The sequence below is a fragment of the Punica granatum genome, chromosome 2 (genome assembly GCF_007655135.1).
Source record: "Punica granatum isolate Tunisia-2019 chromosome 2, ASM765513v2, whole genome shotgun sequence".
Classification (NCBI taxonomy): domain Eukaryota; kingdom Viridiplantae; phylum Streptophyta; class Magnoliopsida; order Myrtales; family Lythraceae; genus Punica; species Punica granatum.
Window position 1 is genome coordinate 36,296,077 of NC_045128.1, and position 16,040 is coordinate 36,312,116.

The window sequence follows — 16,040 nt, forward strand, 5'->3', positions numbered from 1 at the left end:
CGCACCGGATAACTCCCCCCCCCACATCAACTACAGAAGCCAAACTCCAGGGAAGTTGGATCACGGGCAGCGATCCTCTACTTCGCCACCTATCGTGTACCGGATGTGGCTCTAACTTAACCGCTCAATCCCGACCGTTGAAACTTCCTTACTTTCTTCCCACGCAACGGAAAGACATAAAAGCCCCTCCCACTCCCCCGCGCTAGACGCCATTGTTATGCTCATTCCTTCTTCGCAAAACCCCCATTGATACAGAGAGACAGCATCAGTACTTAGCGCTCCTACTTCAGCTATCAACATCTTGCCCGCATCCAACTACGGTCTACTACGATGAACCGAGCTGTGGCGGCAAGGTCCTTGGTTCGGTGCCTGATCAGAAATGGCGGCGGCAACCGCCACCAAATTTTGTGGTACTCTTCCTCCTCATCCCTGGCGAGGCCGTCCGTGACTGAGCTGTGGAGGCAGAGCGGGGCTTCGGGCGGCGGAGTGGTTCAGCACTGGGTGAGGACGATGAGCAGCGGCGCCGCCGGCGCTGCAGTGAAGGAAAAGGAGAACGGGACGGTGGAGAAGGCGCTGCAGGAGGCGAAGGAGAAGAAGGAGAAGGAGAGCGGCAGCCAAGTGGAGGTGTCCAGTTATTGGGGGGTCACCAGGCCGAAGATTACTAAAGAGGACGGCACCGAGTGGCCATGGAACTGCTTCATGGTAAATTCTCTCTCCCGCTTGCTTGATTTGTTCTCCTCATGCCCGATTTTGCTTAATTTTCACCGATCACGTCGGATTCCATGATCATACTTGTCCTGTAGCTCTGTGTGCGTGCGTGGAATGTAGATCAGAGCTTAGATGCTTCAATGATTCAGCTCGGCGGTGCACTGAATGCAGTCTTACCCCAAATGTTCTGCTTCTACTTCATGCTTTGATCTTTATTCTTGCTTGTTTGGGATCTGGCTGACTTCGTGTATGGTCGCCTCGTGTAGCCGTGGGAAACTTACCGAGCAGATCTATCGATTGACTTGAAGAAGCATCACGTGCCAAAGACGTTCGCTGATAAAGTCGCGTATCGTACTGTGAAGCTTCTGAGGATTCCCACCGACATCTTCTTCCAGGTGTGTAATCTCTCCCGAATCAGTGTTGTTTCTTGTTTGGGCTTAACTTTGCTTGAAGCGGAAACCGATTGGTTTATACTTGGAATCTTGAAACCGTGCTGCAGAGGCGTTATGGGTGCCGTGCAATGATGCTCGAGACAGTAGCAGCGGTTCCGGGAATGGTGGGAGGGATGCTGCTCCACCTAAGGTCCCTGCGCAAGTTTGAACAGAGCGGAGGATGGATCAAAGCGCTTCTCGAGGAAGCAGAGAATGAGAGGATGCACCTGATGACAATGGTGGAGCTCGTGAAACCGAAGTGGTACGAGAGGCTGCTGGTTCTTGCTGTTCAGGGAGTGTTCTTCAACGCCTACTTCGTGCTCTACTTGCTGTCCCCGAAGCTGGCACATAGGGTCGTCGGGTACTTGGAGGAGGAGGCCATCCACTCCTACACAGAGTACTTGAAGGACATCGACAGCGGTGCTATCGAGAATGCACCTGCTCCTGCTATTGCGATCGACTACTGGAGGTTACCGAAGGACGCGACTCTGAAGGACGTCATAACTGTCATTCGTGCCGATGAAGCCCACCATCGTGACGTCAACCACTTTGCCTCGGTGAGTATTTCCTTCGTCCTAACAAGCATCTCAATCTATGTTCATTGCCAAACTGTTTGCTGAAAGTCGGTTTCCATTGCTCGGTGCAGGACATTCATTTTCAGGGTAAGGAGCTGAAGGAGTCGCCGGCTCCGCTTGGTTACCATTGAACCGTCCTGTTGAGAAGTTCCCAAGGAGAAGACCCCTGACGAATGCTAATACCACATATGATTGATTGAGAACATAGTCGTAATGAGCAATATTCTTGTAATGATGAGCAGTGTCGAGTCCGGTATAGAAGAGTCTTGTGTCATGTGGTATGTACATACAATCAAAGTCCAGGTATGACGGATATCGAAATTCGCCCTATATCTGTACCTTTTGTCATTGCCAACAAATCGAATTCCATAAAGAATACGTCCACTGAAAGCTGTATATAGTTTTCTCATATTCGTATACTCAGTCGCAGACGATCTACACATGGAGGAAAATAAACAAAGGAGCTACGTAAAGCCAAGCATCAAATTCAATGACATAAGTTTTCCGGAGTTTCATGTCATTGCTCATCAAATTAGACTCCCAAATTCCCTCTCAACCCCCAAGCATGGGAAAACCCGGAAACCCGGTGTTCTGCCATTATACTCACCAACTGGAGAGAGCATAATCCATTCTCCATCGGGCAGTTGGAGCTTGATTAAATACAAGGACAAACACAATTTGGCTGTCGAGATCAAAAGTTATTCCCGTCAACAACTGGACCCCAATCCCATATCCATGGAATAAATATCGGAGATATTTCTGTTAAGTTTGAGTGGCCGTAAGATCAGCAGCAACAAGAGAAGATGGCAGCCCGGGGTTCCATCGGGATTCATCACTTGTGCACTCAAAACTCATGGCAAATGATGTAAGCCATCAGACCATGTAAGTCATTCCGACCTGCATAAGATGTGTGTGGGGCACACTAAGATTAGCGGTCCCCCTTCTGCAGTTCTTCCTCAGGAATGCATAGAAGTAATTTATGACCAGCTTCTTTATGAACCATGAGTCCTTTCTCGCCCTAATGTCACCGTGACCAAGAAGATAGACAACCCCGGACTCCTTGGCCTTGCGAATGAACGATAGCTCCCTCTCGAGGCTGTGCTCAGCATCAGAGCTCGAGTCTTCTGCAGGAGGAGCGGGTCTTATCTCTTCAGATGTGCCGGCCTCAGATATTGAGTTAGTATTAGTTTCCATGTACTCTGAGAGGAGCGGGACCCCAAGAGAGTACATACTACCATTAGGAGCTATCACAACCTTTGAAAAAGTGGACTCTTCCTCAGAATCATTATCATCTTCATTCCCATCACTCTCCAGTGACCGTTCCTGGGCATCCCGGCGAATAAACTTTTCCAGGCTTTCAATCAGCAGCTGCTCGAAGACCTGGTGGTTCTCTTTCCGAACATCCTTATATCCATACCTGTAAAATTGCGAGGACAAATATACTTGATTATACTAAAAGATACCACTCTAGTACTATCTTGCCAAGGAATAGCAAATTCAGAAGCTGCAAAAAGAACCAGAGATTTTACCTGGCAATGCAACGGAATATGTGGTAGTTCTTGGGGCAGACACGTCGGAAGAGAAACCTCTCACTCTGAGGCACAACAGAGACTGGGACATACTTAATGCAGACAAATATTATCATGGAGTGGATCGCAGGGAGAGTGGTCAAGAAATGGCCGAAAATAGCTGGTATGCCTTTTACCAGCTCATTGTAGAGCAACCCAATCCCAGGAGCTCTGACTGTCCCGAGGTTGTGACCCAAATCTCGGAGCAAATCCATGGACATCTTCTGCTTGACTTCAGTCTCATATTTCAGCTTACTTCCATAGTTCCATATGTACATCACAAGAAACATCACTACCGCAAATACCAATATTATCCAACTGCCATCTCCCACACTCCAGAGGACTGATGAGAAGAAAGTTAGTTCGATCCCCAAGAATATGATGGCGAAACTCAGCACCACGATGATATTTATCTGCCATATGAGGAGCATTACGATGGTCGTTAGGACAGTTGTCATCATCATCACTCCCAGCTCAGCAATGCCTGTTTAACAGTACACATCAGAGAAGATCAAAAGCTCGTAGAATCATCTGCATATGGAGCACTATATGATCAATAAAACTAGAGAAATATCTGAGAAGATATTAACCGTTATGAATAGAAGAAATGCAACAATCCTCATCCAACCTCATCATCTTTGGTCCATTTTATCAAGAAATGCATATTTTCTTTAGCAACAAGTGGCATAAAATACTACATATCCCCTATAAGCCCAATTCATTATAAGATTATCAAAAGGTTGAATCTGGATGTAGCGCTTGATGATTGTGCAAATTTCCAAAATTCAGCATGGACATCAAGGTGGTAACTTACAACTCTTCACCTCCAACAGCAGACCAACACTAATCAAATTGTCTACTTAGTTGATAGTATATCTTCTCGCTAAAATCTATTGTTAACAAAGAAAGGCAGCAAAATCTTTTACATCAAACGCATACCCCAGAAAGATTATCTTAAATTAAGTATCCCCAAGTCCTTCAAAAATAATCTAGCGCAAGCTCAAAGTTGGGAACGTAATAATAAAAGTAAGCAAAGGAGCAAGTGTTACCATATGCATTTCCAATTTCAGTAATGCTTGAAACAGCACAGACTAGGATCACGCAAGCAACCATCAGAAACCAATTTATGGCCGGTATATATATCTGTCCCATGAACTTCCGAGACGTATGGATGATTTTCAGACGTGGAAAACAACCAAGTGCTGTTGACTGTTTTATGCAAGAAAATGTTGCTGTGGTCATTGTTCTGCTGGCAATCAGGGCAGCAACATTAGCAATAACTAAGACTGGCCAGAATGCTCCACCTGCAAATTATGCACAGATTTATCACCAACCGAGAAATGTTACCCCAGAAATATGGTATGAAATTTGTATGTTACATTTTGGTGTTATAGGCATCAGCTTGCACGCCCTCTTCCAATAAATACATCATTTTTCCACACACTAGCCAGTAGTTCAGGATTGTGATAGATAGATCACTGGTTCTTCCTTACTTGGAATAGATGAGAAAAATACTGTCTCATAATCTGCATGGTTTTCCATAAGGTAGGCAGCTTGACCCAGGTATCCCAGAAGAAGGCAAGGGAGAACAAGAAAAACAAAAGTAAGCTGCAAAATATCATCAACAAGATCAGTTTAGGAATACTTTAGTTGGAAGACCACCATCCACAAGAGAAGAGAAGGTGTTAGCGAGAAACTACAGTACCATCAGTAAAGGATGCAATCAATATAAACTAGGGGATATTATTTTTGCTTCATACCTGCACCGACCGCACAGAAAAATAGCAAAGATCTGCAAACATGGCCTCTGAACCTGCAATGTTGTCCACAACCATTCTGATAAGGTGGATAAGGAATTTTAAAAGAACTGTAGAGACTGTGCTGTTGTTTCCAAGTCAAGCTACCAGAATAACAAGCAGAAATTACTTTTACTCTTCAGGAAAGAACTACGAATAGGGTACTAAGGGTAGGTGAGAAGCACTCTGGCTTGGCAGGATAAGCTATTCATCATTCAGTATTTTCCAAAACAAACTTTTGCACGAATACAATGCACATTTCAGACAGTAAGACAAAAATTTTCACCTCTATTTCTGATCAGTCATGCCTCTTCAGCTCAGTCAGAAAACAAAATTAACCCATAGGTTCCCAGCAAATTATACTAATCATAATTCAAGAAAAGGGGTGAAAGTTGTAATTATTCTTATTCTGATTTCAATTATGGTGAAGTAACAATATCAATAAACGACATACATGAATTCCTTCGAATCCAGGAAAATGCAGAAGTTAAAAGTTCAGACACGTAAACTGTTTTTATAGCTCTGGTTCCATGACATGCTCTTAGCATTTGAATGAACTAGCACGGCGTACATCATCAAGGCAGGTCAAAATTATCTCACCTGTTGCACATAGGAGACAACCACCGAGGGCATACCAGGCCTTGCTTGTATTTCTCTTGAAAAAGTAATAGATGTGGATCGGATTGAAAGCCTTGAAGACGCTAGTGTCATATTTAATTATATTGTAAATCCCAACTCCAGCAAGAGAACAGAACCATATAAATAAAGCAGGGCCCACTGCAAGCCCAACCTTACTCGTTCCGAACTTCTGAACACTAAATAAAACTACGAGAAAGGCAACTGCAATCATCACCACTTCGTCTGTACATGCACCAAAATAGAAAGTGTTAGCTCAGTCATATGACAACTACACCATCAAAAAATGGCCAGAATCCCAGCACAGCTGGGAGCACAAGACAGCTTGACGCCATATCTACTACCTGAACATGTACCCAATAAGATAAAAGCATGAATAAAATGAATTTATTAGAAGTCAACAATACAAATTCCCCAGCCAGATCCATTGATCTATTTGCCTCTTTCATGCATCATCTTTCTTTCTTCTTCTTTTTTCTTCTTTTTTTTTTGTGAGTTTCATTAACTCAAGTCGTTTACACTAAACAGCTGATACAGCTCATAGTTCGCAAATGGGTTTGGCTGATTCCAAGAAATCACAACTTCCACTGACAGAAAGGATTACGAGTCAACAACCCACATCCAGATAAAAATTTACTCGCACACACATATTTATAGAAGGAAGCAAATCTTTTCTGTCCAGAAGAGCAAAGATAAGAGTCGTAGAGTTCAAATCACCTTCATTAATCGCAGCCAAACCAACTTTTAAACCACCAACAGCTGACACTACTGCAAAATGGAAATGACAAGAAAAACCATAATGAGACAGTTTAACATGGTAAAACGATGAAGATATAAACAACAAGTTTTGCATATGACTTTGCATGAAGGCAAGGATCAAAACAAGAAATAAGAACCTGACATTGCAGGAGTAACAACCCCATCAGCAATCACCATGGAAGTTCCAGCAAGTACTAATATCAGAAGAAGCCTTTTCATAGTCAGTGATGTCTCGAGTCTTTCCTTGATCCTTAACGATCTCTCAAGTTCAGCAGATGGCACCTTAAGCCTAAAGGATGATATACGAGTATCTGATGGAAGCTGATTAGGCAGAAGACTGACTTTGGCATTCCTGCAGATCAATGAGTACAAGGCAAAGGTACCACCTGCAAAAGTTGAAGTTATTAGGAAAAGTTTCTTCAAGGACCAAACAAGAGAACTGGAGAAGGTACCATGTCTATGTGCTCAGAGAGAGAGAGAGAGAGAGAGAGAGAGAGAGAGAGAGAGAGAGAGAGAGAGAGAGAGAGAGAGAGAGAGAAGCAAATGATACCTTCACCATCATCATTGGCCCAAAGAACAATAAGGACATACTTGATCAAAGGGATTAAAATCAACGTGTAGAGGACAAGAGATAATGCTCCAAGAACATCTTCATCTCCATTGATAGGTGTCTTGGTGAACATCACACTGAAAGTATACAATGGACTGGTTCCAACATCACCAAATACAACGCTAAGGATCTGAAATGCAATCACAAATCTTCTTCCCAGACTGTAACCCTGCAGCAAAATTTAACAAAGTGAGGTAGCATATACAGAATAGATTGAAACCGATCACAAAGAGCTCCAGTCTATATTCACTGCATTATCGGACTTTCTCATTCATGGAAGCGACCACTGAAATTGTTTCAAGGCTAACCAACCACAATTTCCAACTAACTATAACAAAAACACGACCAAACTCTCAAATATATCCGTTTTTGTCCTATTTCTAGAGAGAACTGCATAACATTCAGAATTCTGCCATTTTTCCCGCTCGCTACACATTATTCGCAGGCCGATACCGGGAAAGCACACATATCAATGTTAAATTACCATTTTGCATTGTCACCAAATCAAGTGCCGGAATAATATTATTCGATGTCACATCACAAGAAAGCCAATTATCAAAAAACTAGCTTCACCTCGTACTCATTTCTTTGGGTCCCAGGGACCTCTAGGGCTTCCACATCGAAAGAATCAACGCGAGGGCCCGTCCGAATCAACCGATGCTCGGCATTGTCATCGTCGGAATCCAAGGCGGGCGAATCATCATAGCCTTCGCCTTCGTCATCCTCAATATCAGACTCGTCCTCCTGAAACACCCAGCGCGACTCAGTGGAGTCCATGGACACTGTAGCATGCATTGTATCCCCTCGCTCAGATCCTCCATCCTCCGCCATCTCTCTGTTCGTATATATATCTGTCGAGCCACAAATTTAAGGATCTCTCGCCTTCAAAATTCAGCTCCGCCTATCCTTTAAGGTCTCAAATTCCATCGGCACACGACACAAACGACATTGACGAAATGATTCTCTATCGCGACCCTCGAGCTTCACGAAACCGTCATCCAACCCAATCGATACGAATACAGCATTAACGCATTGAAAGCTGCACGGGGAGGAAAGGAAGGACAAGAGGAGAAATGCCAACAGCCGAGCCTCTCCGGCTGGTCTCAGGAGCTGCCATTAATCGACACGAACGCAGCAAATGGATCAAGAGCGCTGGGAGGCAATACCGAGGGTGGATTCCGGACAATTGATCGGAGTAGCAATGGTGGAAGCTGGAGCACGGGTCCTAGGGTTTCTGCGAAGAGGGAAATCGGAGAGAAGATCGCCGGAGGTTGAGAGAACCGGTGAGACGAAATCCGCCATAGGAAATGGAAAAAGCGGGCACCAAAGCCACCCGCCTTTTGCTAGTTTTGCTCAGCAGCGCGTAATACCCCTCATTTTATGAAAATCCATCTTTGGCCCCTCTAGTTTTGGTGAAACCTCACAGCAGTCCCTGTGGTGAACAATCGTTGGCTGTGATGACTCGGCTAGACAGACCCCGTTGGCTGTGATGACTCGGCTAGACAGACCCCTCGGGATCCCGTAAAACGTCGCAATCGGATCCGTACTTCTAACGTTAATTGATAATGCAATGATCTAAGACGCATGAGATCTCCTTTCTAACTATAATAATATAATTAATTTTTTAGTATCGTTATTATTGGAATCACCGAAATCTAAAAACTATTCCGAGTTCCATCTTTTTCATAGACATGCAAGAAATTTGGGGAAATGGGTATTTCCTTTTTTGTCAAAAAAGTCATGCATCATGATGGTTGTCTGATCTACTCTCTCAAGCTGTATATGGTTTGCTAGAATGGGATTTATATAGAATATAATGGACAGAGATTAGACATGACAGAGAATAGAATAGAAATTCTGATGAAATTTATTTTATTTGGTTGGACGGAATAGAAAAATGGTGAAAACCAGGAATACAACGTAAATAAGATAAAAAGACATAAATATCCATCTTTTAAAATATATTAAAATATTATATTAAATAGAATTTAAAAAAAATGCATTGTTCATCTTTTTGTTGAAGTTTCTGCTCCTGTTCTTGCACCTGTTGACTACTACTCCACTGGTTGTTTTGATCTAAGACGCCGCTGAACCCGAACAGCAACGGCTCGACGGCAGACACGATTAGGCTTGAGAAGTTCCCTGTCTTAGAGAGCAACGACTCGACGGCAGACGCGATTAGGCTCGAGAAGTTCCCTGTCTTAGAGAACAACCCGCAGCCGGAGCTTTGCTCGAGCAAGCCGCGGCTGCTCAAATCCACCCCAGACTTCGAGCCTCGCGAAGATCGGATCTGTGGCAAGCCGCCAGCGGTGACGGTGGAGCTTGAGCAACAACAGTTGAACGGTGGCAGTGAATGGGCTGAGTTGAGGACAAGATGGAGATTTGATCTCCATTCCTAATGGGAGTTGCTTTGAAGAACGGTGGAGTGGGTAATGGTCATGCCCCCCTTATGGAGGATAAGAGAGTTCATCCGGAATAGCTATTCCTATTATGGATGCAACCAAATGAGGGAAATGTCATTCCTCACGAAATAAATCTAGAATGAATTACTATTCCGGTCAACCAAACATGCCCTTTGATGTGTTGCCGATTGGGTGCGTGGAGAGTTGTGTTATCAAGAGCTTTTACCCCATAACTGGCAGTCCAAAGAGCCAATGATGGATGCAAACGAAACTACCCGGCATAAATTGACATGAAAAGCAACCTTTAGGGAGCAAACTTGAAGTTAATCAAGTTAATGGTGAACAATTTGGATTAATTTATTTAACTTAGGCAATGGTATAAATAAACTGAGGTGTAACGGAAACTGCCAAGACGAAATTTTCAGTACCGATTTCGGCCCATTTAATATATTTCGGCCCACTTCTAGCAGCCCAATTGAAGCCCAACTTAAAGTTGGATCGGCCCACAATTTGGCTCAAAATAAATCAGCCCATCATTAATCTAGAACCCCTCGAATATCCGAGGACCACGATGAAGTAGGTCCTAAACTGTCCCTACGAGTATATGCGCGGTGTGCTTGACTTTGAGCTGCACCATTGAGATGTCGATATCAATCGATGCCCTCACCCGACCGAGCAAATGTCTCATGGAAAATTGAGAAGTGGAGGGAACTATTGAGGCCACACACATCTCATCTCAGCCAAATTTGTTGACTGCAGCTTAGAAGACTTCGAAAATCAACTGAAGAACGAGATCTTCCTTCACAATTATGCTTTTTGAGACCACTCCCATTTGTTAATTCGGGCGTGAAATAACTCCCAATTTCCCAAAAATAAAAATCTTCAATTAAATTGCATATATACGACTAAATGTATACTTATCATTATGTCCGTTACAATGGAGGTCGTGTCAAATCTGCAACAATGTGCACGTATTTAGTGCCATTCGCGCAACTTAGATGGACCATTGACGGACTAGGCTTTGGCCACAACTTGTCTTGTCAGAGACTCATCCTCTGCCTAAACATCGTCGCCATCCGGCATCGTATCTTTCCAGCGCCTATCATTTACTTGTGTAATGTTTTGCTCCCACTAAAGCTAGCGTTTCATTATTCTCCCGTTCACCGGTACCCACGGACTTGGAATTCCGACCACACCTATACAGTCCCGGTCCCTTCTGAATAAGTCGCACTACACCGATGGCTACCCGATGCAATATGCCGTGTATACCAGGGAGGACTAATTGCATCTGTTAAGTCCCTCTTCCTGGAGAGTTACCTTTCCATTAAGCTGATGTACTGCACGGAAGGAAAGACGACTCCGGGTTCTATTGTTTCGACTTTACGATGATTACCGCTCGTTAGTGTTAGAAGCGCGAAATGGACGAACTTGTACCTCTCGTTATTGATTCCCTCTTCCTCGGAAATATAGGGCACGCGGTGTTTTTTTTTTTTTTTTTGTACTTCTTTTTAACTTTTGTCTAGTTGATGAAAAGGTCAAATATATTGCAGTAGAAGGATCAGTTCTTCTGATCGCAAATCACGGTTCAATGAAGTGAAAAGTCAAGAAGGAATTGGAGTTTCTCCACGTAATCTTTGTTCGATTCCGAATGCAGGGCCATTTGAGAAAAAACTTTAGCAATCGTTTTAGTCATTCGAAGACTAACAATGTACCAGCACGAGGAACGATTCCTTAAAAGGAAAGGGTAATATTTATCTCGATATCTCTTTAATATTTAACAAAGAGTCGGAAAAGTTGAAAAACCGAAGAGAGACAACGACCACTTGACTTGGAATGTGACCAGAGAAAGGAACATGACTGGGAAGAACCTTCTCAGATGCAGCACAAAGATTGAGTTGAAATAAATGCAATAATCAAACTCCATCAACAACCAATTGATTGCACACACCTTTTTTTTTCGGATTTTTCCTTCTTTTTTTTTTTCCCAATTGAGATATTTGTTTTTCTTAATGGTTCCAAGCTGATGATACCCCCAAGGCCAGCCTCCTTTCCATCCTTGAGATATTTACCTTATGAATATTCAATAAGCAACACCTCATATCCCTCAATTTCGAACAAAGGGTCTGTGTAACGTCCCGGTTTCCGAGCATTGAAAAATCCAAAAATTTCAATACTAACCCAAGGCGACGGGATCCACTAATCACTCGAAACTCGTTGGAAAACACATCACATATCATAATCATAATATCCAAAATCAATTCACATAATATCAAGAATACATGCGTGACTCGAACAATGTATGGCCATGACAACGAATCTTAGAAGACATATACATACATTTCGAAATCACTAATTTAGAATAAATTACTCATCTTGACAACATATCCGAATATCCAATAAGATAACATCCTACTTTCTATTGATTTCGCTCTAGTTTCCCCCTCTCTAATTTCCCCTCTCTCTTTCTGGATCTCTCTTCCACTCTTCTGAATTCTATTTGCTTCCTCTGATTAAAATAATCGGTGAGCCATCCATTTAAAAGGAGACGAGTAAAGGACGTTTACAGGGAGAGGATCATTGAAGACAATAAAAATCACCTTTGAAAATCAATCTTGATTAGTTTAAACGATTCGACGCTTGTTTCGCTTAAGTAAGGTTTCAAGTTTAAGTTTTTGTGAATGCAGAAAATTCACGCTATGAGAGTTTTATCCTTTAGTGGGCAGACCCAGTTCAACTAAATTAGTCGGAATCTAATTGAGATTCTAAATACTAGGGTCCATCCCAAAAAAAACAATCACCTTTTGAAAACTTATGGAAATGTCCAGAGAAGACGAATTCCACTAGAATAGAAATAAAAACTAACCCATTTAGAGGGATTTGGGAAGTTACGCGGAGGTTTTATGAAAAACAAATATCCACAAGAATACATTCAACATAAATGAAATCAATCGAATTCTCATTAAGGCGATGATTATTTCCAAAACTCGGGAGCATTTGGCGGGTCAAGCTAACAAGCAAACTTTACCAAAATTACATTAATTAAAATCCCTAAGTAAATTGCCATAAAAGAAAATCGGGGCATTACAGTCTGCAACGACTAACTATATAACGAGAGGATCGGATCGATACTAGACGGAATTCCGCTGAGGACTAAAGGGAAGATGCCAGTTAAGACCCGATATGTTAGAGCTGTCTTCGTCGAATATATTAGAGACCTTATAAAAATTTTCAACGATTTGTTGTTATTTCGTAAATGACTTTCGGAGAGGCGGGCCAATTTTCCTCGAATTTGACTGCTAATTCGGAATAATTAGACAAAGGATTTGCACCGAGCCCTACCCCAAGTCTGTCCCTATAAATTAACATATAATGTATCAATTTTTCTCCATCATCTCACTGCATCAGTTCGAAGGGAGAAAAAAAAAAAAGAAGCAAATCATGTTCCTAAAGCTTTGGTACTTCCATTTTTTCCTTCTCATCAACATTCTATTCAATTCCACTTCTTCTGCCATCTTCTCCAACCAATACCAAACACAGGAAGCTGAAGCTCTCCTGAAATGGAAAAACAGCCTCAGCCTGGATACCGGTCCGTCGAGTTACGGAGCCCTCTCTTCGTGGGCCCTCTCCGCTGATAATGGCACCACCCCATGTTCTTGGGAAGGGATCGGGTGCAACTACTCGGGACGGGTCGCATCCATTAACCTCACCAATATCGGCCTTAGAGGTACACTGCACGAATTCAACTTCTCTTCCTTGCCCGCCATGTCCTCTCTTGATCTTCACGACAACGAACTCTCCGGTGAAATCCCTCCTCGGATTTTCACCAGCCTACCCAACCTCACCCTCCTCAACTTGGGTTTCAATCAGTTCAGCGGATACATTCCTCAGGCAGTGGGGAAATTGAGTAAACTCAATGTGTTGAGCCTATCCAACAATCTCCTCGTTGGTTCCATTCCTCCTAGTGTTGGAAACTTGACCAACCTCTCTCTCCTTCACCTAGCCAGTAATCATTTTTCGGGGTCCATCCCGCCGGAAATTGGAAATCTTAAGTCCCTCGTCGAGCTGCGGTTGAACCTGAACAATCTCACGGGCTGGATACCTGCTTCCATAGGCAACTTGACTGGCCTAAAGGTCTTGTCTCTCTATGGTAACCAGCTTTCCGGTCCATTGCCTCGAGAGATTAATAACCTCACGAACTTGACCTTGTTCTTCCTGTCCAACAACACCATTTCCGGTTTCCTTCCCAAAAATATTTGCCAGGGAGGTATCCTTGAAGATTTTTGTGCCAGCAATAATCGCTTCACGGGCACTGTTCCGAAGGGACTGAAGAATTGCACCAGCCTAACACGGCTCCGACTGGATAGGAACAACCTTGTGGGGAACATATCCGAGGATTTTGGGATATATCCTAACCTCGACTATGTTGACCTGAGCTACAACAATTTCCGGGGCGAGATTTCCCCGGACTGGGGAAAGTGCAGGGTCCTCACGAGCTTGAAGATCTCGAATAATTACATTACCGGTGAAATACCCGAAGAGATTGCGCAATCATCTCTTCTGCATTTTCTCGACCTTTCCTCGAACCTCCTCGAGGGTAGGATTAAGAGTGAGTTGGGAAACCTGAGGTCACTGTTCAACTTGACTCTAAGTCACAACAATCTTTCGGGCGAAATCCCGCAGGCAATAGGCACCTTGCCGGACTTGGCCTACCTTGACTTGGCAGGAAACAGCCTCACCGGCCCAATACCCAGGACGCTCGGGGATTGCTTGAAGATGCTGTACTTGAACCTGAGCCGAAACAATCTTGACGGAAGTATTCCTGAAGAGTTTGGCAAGTTGCTGTCCCTACAAATGGGATTGGATCTCAGCAAGAACTCACTGTCAGGGGAAATTCCAAGTCAAATTGGGAACCTCATTAAATTGGAAGTCTTGAACATTTCCTATAATCATTTGGTCGGTCCAATCCCTTCCACATTTGATAATTTGGACAGCCTTAGATCGGTTGATGTGTCCCACAACAGCTTGGAGGGTCCTTTACCGAACAACAAAGCCTTCCAGGAAATGCCAATCCAATCCTTTGAAGGCAACAAGGGCCTTTGCACAAATGACCATACTCCTGCCGGCTTAACGATTTGCCCGGTTGCAATAAAAAATGGTGAAGACAGCAAACGGGGTCGCATACTTCTGGTCATGGTCCCCATCGCCGGGGCTTCGGTCATTCTGGCCATACTGGTAGGGGTTCTGTATGCATGTTGCCATGAAAAGGCTATAACTGGGGCCAGGAGGGCGTCAGGCGATTCGAGTCAAAATGGGAATAACCTCTTTGACATCTGGAGCTACGATGGGAAGCTGGTCTATGGGGACATCAATGAAGCGACGGAAGGGTTCGACTCCAAGTACTGCATCGGAACTGGAGGTAGTGGCAGCGTGTACAAGGCAGAGCTGTCGACAGGCCAAGTAGTGGCGGTCAAGAGGCTCCACAGTTTCTACCAATGCAGGGACAGAAGGACGTTCGAGAGTGAGATCCAAGTCCTGAACAAGACACTGCACCGGAATATCGTGAAGCTCCTTGGCTTCTGCGCACGAGAGGAAAAGTCGATCCTAGTCTACGAGTATCTGTCCAGGGGGAGCCTAGGGAATATCCTGAGGAACAAGGCGGAGGCAATGGAGCTTGACTGGGACAAGAGGGTTAATGTGATCAAAGGAGTTGCTAATGCCATCCATTACATGCATTATGATTGCTCGCCTCCTGTGATTCACAGAGACATCTCGTCGAGCAACGTCTTGCTGGACAGTGACTTCGAGGCTCATGTCTCTGATTTCGGGACCGCTCGGCTCTTGAAGTTTGATTCGTGGACTTGGACTGGTGTTGCTGGGACTTATGGCTACATTGCTCCAGGTAGTTCAGATACCGTCTCTTCTTCCGTTTTTCATTTTGCAATTCCATTCTCATTCCGCTCCTGTGATCGCAGAACTTGCCTACACAATGAAGGTCACGGAAAAGTGCGACGTATACAGCTTCGGAGTGGTGGCACTAGAAACGCTAATGGGCCGACATCCCGCAGAAATGATGTGCTCTATCGCGTCTTCATCGCCAGGGCCCCAATCATCCCCTTCTTCATCATCAGCCATGCTGTCTTTGTTGCAAGAGTACACCGAGCATATGCCATTAGAAGACATGCTAGACGAGCGCCTCCCAGCTCCTCGTCCAGAAACGATCGAAGAAATAGCAACAATAGTGAGACTGGCTTTCGCGTGCTTGAATTCAAATCCACAGCTCAGACCAACCATGCAGCAAGTTTCACGGGAGTTGTCAACTCATAAGATCTCTCGCTCAAAGTCACTAGAAAGAACCGAACAGCTAGAAGAGGATGATTTCAGCCGTTAACTTGCAATCATTCAGCACTAGTTGATAGTTGAATCCGATGAAATCCCGAAAGACGCCGAGCTTCAAAAGGATCATCTTTTGCTTTCAACTTTGCCTGATACTGAGTTATGAATAAAATGAACAAGTCCCCATCCTTCCTATCGTTGATCAGTCCTTGTGTAACATAA

At 43.9% G+C, this 16,040-nt stretch overlaps 3 protein-coding genes across 3 annotated transcripts; 2 read left to right on the forward strand and 1 right to left on the reverse strand.

Moving 5' to 3' along the window:
* The first annotated feature begins 204 nt into the window (after positions 1–204).
* LOC116194247 (ubiquinol oxidase, mitochondrial) lies at positions 205–2,090 on the forward strand. Its single transcript, XM_031523008.1, has 4 exons — positions 205–702; positions 975–1,103; positions 1,208–1,696; positions 1,786–2,090. The coding sequence occupies exons 1-4, from the start codon at positions 331–333 to the stop codon at positions 1,843–1,845; spliced, it is 1,050 nt and encodes a 349-aa protein (XP_031378868.1). The 5' UTR covers positions 205–330; the 3' UTR covers positions 1,846–2,090.
* Positions 2,091–2,099: 9 nt separating this feature from the next.
* On the reverse strand, positions 2,100–8,420 carry LOC116194246 (potassium transporter 7). Its single transcript, XM_031523007.1, has 10 exons — positions 7,657–8,420; positions 7,024–7,252; positions 6,611–6,859; positions 6,432–6,482; positions 5,679–5,939; positions 5,043–5,095; positions 4,776–4,890; positions 4,332–4,586; positions 3,244–3,766; positions 2,100–3,131 (listed from the first exon to the last, which is right to left on the reverse strand). Exons 1-10 carry the CDS (start codon positions 7,912–7,914, stop codon positions 2,588–2,590), a joined length of 2,538 nt encoding a protein of 845 aa, XP_031378867.1. The 5' UTR covers positions 7,915–8,420; the 3' UTR covers positions 2,100–2,587.
* A 4,476-nt stretch (positions 8,421–12,896) lies between these two features.
* On the forward strand, positions 12,897–16,004 carry LOC116194233 (MDIS1-interacting receptor like kinase 2-like). Its single transcript, XM_031522991.1, has 2 exons — positions 12,897–15,384; positions 15,458–16,004. The coding sequence occupies exons 1-2, from the start codon at positions 12,924–12,926 to the stop codon at positions 15,871–15,873; spliced, it is 2,877 nt and encodes a 958-aa protein (XP_031378851.1). The 5' UTR covers positions 12,897–12,923; the 3' UTR covers positions 15,874–16,004.
* The last annotated feature ends 36 nt before the right edge of the window (positions 16,005–16,040 follow it).